This window comes from Vanessa cardui, chromosome 28 (genome assembly GCF_905220365.1).
Source record: "Vanessa cardui chromosome 28, ilVanCard2.1, whole genome shotgun sequence".
In the NCBI taxonomy this organism is placed as follows: domain Eukaryota; kingdom Metazoa; phylum Arthropoda; class Insecta; order Lepidoptera; family Nymphalidae; genus Vanessa; species Vanessa cardui.
Window position 1 is genome coordinate 3489367 of NC_061150.1, and position 6464 is coordinate 3495830.

At 37.6% G+C, this 6464-nt stretch overlaps 1 protein-coding gene across 1 annotated transcript; it reads left to right on the top strand.

Annotated features, from left to right (window-relative positions):
* Nucleotides 1-483: 483 nt before the first annotated feature.
* On the top strand, nucleotides 484-2833 carry LOC124541665. The gene is made up of 2 exons (XM_047119592.1): nucleotides 484-1548; nucleotides 1996-2833. Exons 1-2 carry the CDS (start codon nucleotides 521-523, stop codon nucleotides 2642-2644), a joined length of 1677 nt encoding a protein of 558 aa, XP_046975548.1. The 5' UTR covers nucleotides 484-520; the 3' UTR covers nucleotides 2645-2833.
* Nucleotides 2834-6464: the final 3631 nt, after the last annotated feature.

Genomic DNA, 6464 nt, shown 5'->3' on the forward strand with positions numbered 1-6464 from the left:
GTTTTAGAATTTACTGGCAATGTCATCTGATCATGAAGCGGACAAGCCGCCGGTTACGCCTCCAAAGCGACGGCGGCCGAAGAAGGCGAGTAAACGAAGAAGGCGAAGGAACTCGTCTTCTTCGTCATCGTCCACTGATGAGTCTTCACCGCGAAGGACGCGTAAGCTATCAAGCAGGCTAACCTCTAGGGACGTGCTGAAACTTCTGTCCAAATGGAAGGGAGAGTCAACAAAGAATAATTTTGGTAGTAACAATAATTTTAATAATGTTATTCCTGAATTTGACCCGTCCAGCAGGACCCAAACTATTGATTGCTGGCTGCGAAAAGTAAACCAATGTGCCTCTATATACGGTTGGGAGGATAAGCAGACAATACACTACTCTTTACAAAAGCTAATTGGTCTGGCTAAGAAATGGTTTGAGTCTTTGCAGACGGTAAACTTTTCTTGGGACGAGTGGCAACTGAAATTACGCTAAGCATTCCCCAGCGACGAAAATTACGGACGTCTCTTGGAAGAAATGTTAAATCGCACATCACGTAGTGATGAGAGCTTGCGGGAATATTTTTATGACAAATTGGGTTTGTTAAGTATGTGTGAAATTACTGGTAAGAAGGCTGTTGATTGTATTGTGTACGGCATAAGCGACCGATCTGTTAGGAATGGGGCACAGGCTCTCGATAGTACGGAACCAGAAGATTTGCTTACTTACCTTTCTTCCCAAAAACCACAACAGGCTATGAGTTACAATAATAGACCGCGTGAACGCACATTTCAAAAGCCCAACAACTCTGCAAACACCAATACGGGTGCCAGCAACTCAAATTTAAATTCTGTAATTTGCTACAATTGTCGCGTTAAAGGTCATCCTTATTTTAAATGCACTAAGCCGCTAACAATATGCAAACGTTGTAATCGGGTAGGACATGACAGCGACCGATGCAGGCTTGACTCCTTAACATCCACAAATCGTAATTCAAACAATAACGTAGAGAATTTTGAAAAAAAAAAAAACACTTTAAAAATTGACACAACTAATGACCCTAATAGTAAGTTCTTCAAAACTATCACAATCAATGACCATTCTCTCAAAGCCTACATAGACTTCGGGAGTGAATGTACTCTTTTGCGTAAAAGCGATGCAAAGTTTTTGAAACTTGCACAAAATTATGACAATATTCCAATTGTAAGAGGGTTTGGTCAGTCTTCTGTAATACCTTTGTACAAAACCTTCGTTTCTGTGAGGGTTGATGACATTGAATCGATTATCGAAGTATTAGTGGTTGATGACGCGCACATGCAGGTATCTGTGATTATTGGACAAAACTTTACAGAACAGCCAATCGTTACAGTCTTAAAGAATAGTGACAATCTGACGTTCTATCTAAGTCCTAATAAAATTCCATTTGATAACGATGAGGATACATTAAAACTTTACGTTACCGATACCACTAACATTTCGAAAACCGGCGTTGTCCCTGTGCAAATAGATCATGATTTTACCGGAGATATTTTTATTGGGGGCTATAACTCAGTCGAACCACGGAAGGAATACCGGTTGTTGCCGGGCGCTTACCGTATTTTTTGCGGCAAAGGTGGGGTCATTATTTCCAATCTGTCCGATAGTACTTTAACTTTTGAAAAGGACGCCTTGATATCTAGAGCAAATCCCTTTGTTGAACGGCCTGCTTACCAGATTAACAGGATTGTAGAGATAATGTTGTCTTAAATTTTCGCGATGATTACACATTTAAATAAAACTATTTATAACGGATGTCTGTCAGTCTGCCCGTGACCACGAACACTGCAAAGTGCTCGAAACGTCGGGATGTTTAAAAAATAATTAATATACGCGATTCATCCGTTATAAATAGTTTTATTTAAAAGGATTGTAGAGAATTTCTCTACGATAGAACCCCTCAATAAAGCCGACATTAAGATTGGACCAGGTCTTGACAATAGTCAAGCAAATGCGCTTTATTCGTTACTTCAGAAATACCGGGACTGTTTCGCTACCAACTTGGGTGAGATAGGCTGTGCTGTTGACGTGGAAATGAAAATTGATCTCGTGGATAACAAACCGATTGTTTACCGACCCTACCGCCTATCTCATTCCGAACGTGAAAAGGTCAGAGAAACAGTTAATGAACTTGTACAAAACAATATCGTTCAAGAGTCAAAGTCTGATTATGCTAGTCCAATTTTAATGGTAAAGAAAAAAACCGGTGAGCAGAGACTATGTGTAGATTTTAGGGCATTGAACAATAAAACAGTCAAAGATAGGTTTCCTCTTCCTCTCATTGATGATCAGTTATCTAATCTTAGTGGGAATACCTTCTTTACTACCCTCGATCTCGCATCAGGATATTATCAGATCCCAATGGCTCCAAGTAGCCGACATCTCACCGCCTTTGTCACGCCTGATGGGCATTATGAGTTTTTAAGAATGCCCTTCGGACTCGCTAACGCGCCAGCCGTCTTCCAGAGGATGATCAACAAAATTCTCGGTAATAAGCGATTTGAATATGCGTTAGCCTATTTGGATGACGTGCTGATACCATCAAAGGGAGTGGACGAGATGTTTTGGCGACTAGAGGAGGTGCTTAAAATTTTTAGAGTTCGGATTAACTTTGAAGCTCTCTAAGTGCCGTTTTTTCGATGCCACAGTTAGCTACTTGGGATATGACATTTCCTCACAAGGCATACAACCCGGTGAGGCTAAGATAACAGCGGTCAAGGGATTTCCCACACCTCGCAATACACACGAAGTTCGTCAATTTCTTGGCTTAACTGGTTATTTTCGCAAGTTTATAAAAGGTTATGGGGAAATCGCTCGACCATTGACTTCTCTATTAAAAAAAGAGGCAAAATGGCAGTGGTCTGAGATCGAGAACCAGGCATTCTCCCTTTTGAAGGAAAGTCTTGCTAGTCGTCCTGTTTGGCCCTTTATGACCCAAGATTGGAGACCGAATTGCATACCGACGCCAGTTCTGTTGGCGTAGGGGGCATATTGATGCAATGGCAGAAAGAATCGCGGGTTTTAAAACCAGTAGCATATTTTAATCGCCAAACAACACCAGAGGAGAGATATTTGCACTCCTATGAGTTAGAGACCTTAGCCGTCATATGTTCTCTAAAAAAATTTAGGGTTTACCTTTTGGGCATACCTTTTAAGATTTTCACCGATTGTGCTGCACTTAGAACGACACTAACAAAAAGAATTTAATTCCGCGTATAGCGAGGTGGTGGCTGCAAATAAGCGAATTTGATTTTAGTATAGAGTATCGACCGGGGGTACAAATGCAGCATGTTGATGCTCTCAGTCGAAATACCACTCTGCCCGCGAACTCAGAGGAACATTTATCCGTTAACATTTATTCTATAGAGAAGGACAACTGGCTTCTAAGTTTACAAAGAGCAGACCCCGACATCTCGCGTATTTCGCAAATTCTAAAACCGGAAGACGACCTAGAGTGCCGGGATATTCGCAAAAATTACGTTGTTAAAAACCACGTTATTTATAGAAAAATAGGTGACCAATTACGCCTTGTTGTGCCACGAAGTGCAAGGTGGCAAGTATGTCGGGCTAATCATGACGAAGTAGGACATCACGGCTATTCTAAAACGCTAGAAAGGATACAAAGCAATTTCTGGTTCCCAAAATTGAGAAAATTTGTAAAAAAATATGTAGCGGCTTGCTTAGAGTGTGCATACAATAAAGATACTGCAGCAAAACGAAAGTCTGGACATTTATACCCAATTGAAAAGGTTAATATACCTTTTCACACTGTCCATATGGATTATTTAGGGCCATTTGTTCGCAGTAAGGATGGTAATACTCACATTTTGACCGTAGTCGACGCTTTCACAAAATACGTGTTCGTTAGACCAGTAAAAGATCTTAAAACCAAAACCACTATCAAAGTCCTTGAGAAAATATTTTATGATTTCGGTATTCCGGCAAGGATAATATCTGACCGCGGTACTTCTTTCACGTCGACAGCCTTTAAGACCTTTTGTGAGGGACAAGGAATTAAGCATGTATTGAATGCGGTCGCTTGTCCCAGAGCCAATGGTCAAGCCGAAAGATTCAACCAGACTATTCTTAATTCACTAGCGGCACAAAATTCTTTTGGCCACGAGCGCGACTGGGACAAGTGCCTGGGGAAAATCCAGTGGGGCATTAACAACACTGTGAATGCCTCAACACAAAAAACGGCGACCGAAGCTTTGTTTGGACTCAAAATGCGGGATCATTTGGCAAATAAACTTAATGTTATAGATGAATCTATGACTTCTAATTTACAAGAACTTAGACAAGATATTAGCTCTAACATACAGAATGAGCAAGAAAAATTGAAACTAAGACATGATAAAAACAGAATTTCTGCTGTAAAGTATAAAGTCGGTGACCTGGTAAAGATATTGCGAAACAATTTTGCCAATGATGGGAAGAGCACAAAGCTTTTGTCAAAGTTCATAGGTCCCTATAAAGTACTAGAGGTTCTAGGAAACGATAGATATACGATAGCCGATGTCCCAGGCTTCAATAGAACGGGCAAGCCCTATAAGACTGTAATAGCGGCAGACAGGATGAGACCCTGGATACATATAAAGGCTTTGGAGGTATATAATTCAGACAATAACAGTTCCAGTGAGCATAGTGATCACAATAGCGCTTGAATGTATGTGTACAGGGTCTTATACTAAATCCATGTAAATATTTTTTCTGTAAACAATTATTTTTGGTACAGCGTGTGTTTTATTAAATGAAAAAAATATATATATATTATGTATATGTTCATATGTGTGTGTATGTGCATATATATGTATATGTATAAATTACTCACTGTGTGATCTACACACATCTGTTGAAATAAAAACAAATATAAATATAACTATAATATGTAATGTATGAATTAACACAAATGATTTATTCCAATGTAATCGCTCTATTTTCTTTAATTATTTCAAACTATCAATATTCACTATATAATATGTTTATAAATAATTCGATTACTAGCTTAATTGGCGAATGTCATGATTTGTTGTATGTAGGATTATTAGCGCGCTAACCTTTGAGTTGTACTCTTAAATTTATGTATCATTATTATATTGTGTAGAGTTAAGTTTGTGTTGAGAATTGAGCTAAGTGTTATGTGGTTATATAATATAACAACCAATTATTGTCATATATTAGCAAAGGGTGTATTTATATATAAACTATAATGATTAGCATGTCGTGCGCCGGGAGTCGGCACGATGTCGGATGGCCGAATGTCATGATTTTTAAATAATTTTAATTGAAGTAATAATATTTAGTACTGCTGTAATTTTTAAATACGTTGTTTTTAAATTAAATAACATTTTTAAGTATTATTATTGATTCGGTTATCGACAACATATTGGTGCAAGCCCGTGCCTTCCTCGGGTGGCGTGGCGTGGTGTGGCGACTGGTACCGCCTGGCACGAGAAAAAGAACACAAGAGAATGATTGGGAACGAAAAATAAAAAAAAGGACATTCTTGTGAGAATAGTGGTGAAGACTAGTTAATTTTAATATATTAAGCGGATACTTAATATTGTATCAAGTGATAAATTAATATACTGAAATAATTAAATGTTACGTGAGTAGTTTTATTACACTCGTTTCACAAATGCGACATCGAATTGTAGTGTATGAGAGTGAGATTTGTTTAATCTGAGCTACATGTTGCTCACCGATGACAAGTGTTACTGCATGTAACAAGCAAGGTTTGATGAGATCCTCTCCTATAGTGTGTGGTTTTTTATCACGTGCAATGCGACAAGCAATTTTGTATGAAGCTTGAAGGCATAATTCATTTGCTTTCTGTATAATGCCCGTAGAATCCATGCGCGACGTATATAAAAATCAACACGTCTTACAACGGGTTATGTTCTGTGAAAGCTGTCTAGTGCAAACTACTTACAAAAAATAAATCCTCTAGTATGGTGTACATACAAAAATTAAATAAAAAATTAACCTAACAATCTTAGTATACCCCAAATCATATCACATATCATGATATGTCATTTTGTTGTCTGATTGACAATAGATACTTAATGTAATTACTATATAGTAGAAATAGTAGATATGGGCGCAAGTCGCCATCTATCGGTAATGATTGGCAAATAACGATGTTTATATTTTAAGTCATCGTTTATATTATTATATTTTATTAGATAAATGTCTAAGAAGCGCAAATATGTATTTTAATAGCCATTTGTAAACATGATGATGTTGTTTATCAGGCTGTAATAATTAATAGAGATTTGATTGTTTTATTCTTTGGAAGATGTGATCGGCAATGGTTTTAAAATATTAATGATATTCATTAATAATTATATATTGTTAATTACCATTTTAATTATTCTATTTTATTATGTGAATTTCTAAAACACTACAATGTAATAAGTAAAACTAAAATGTGGATTCGCCATGC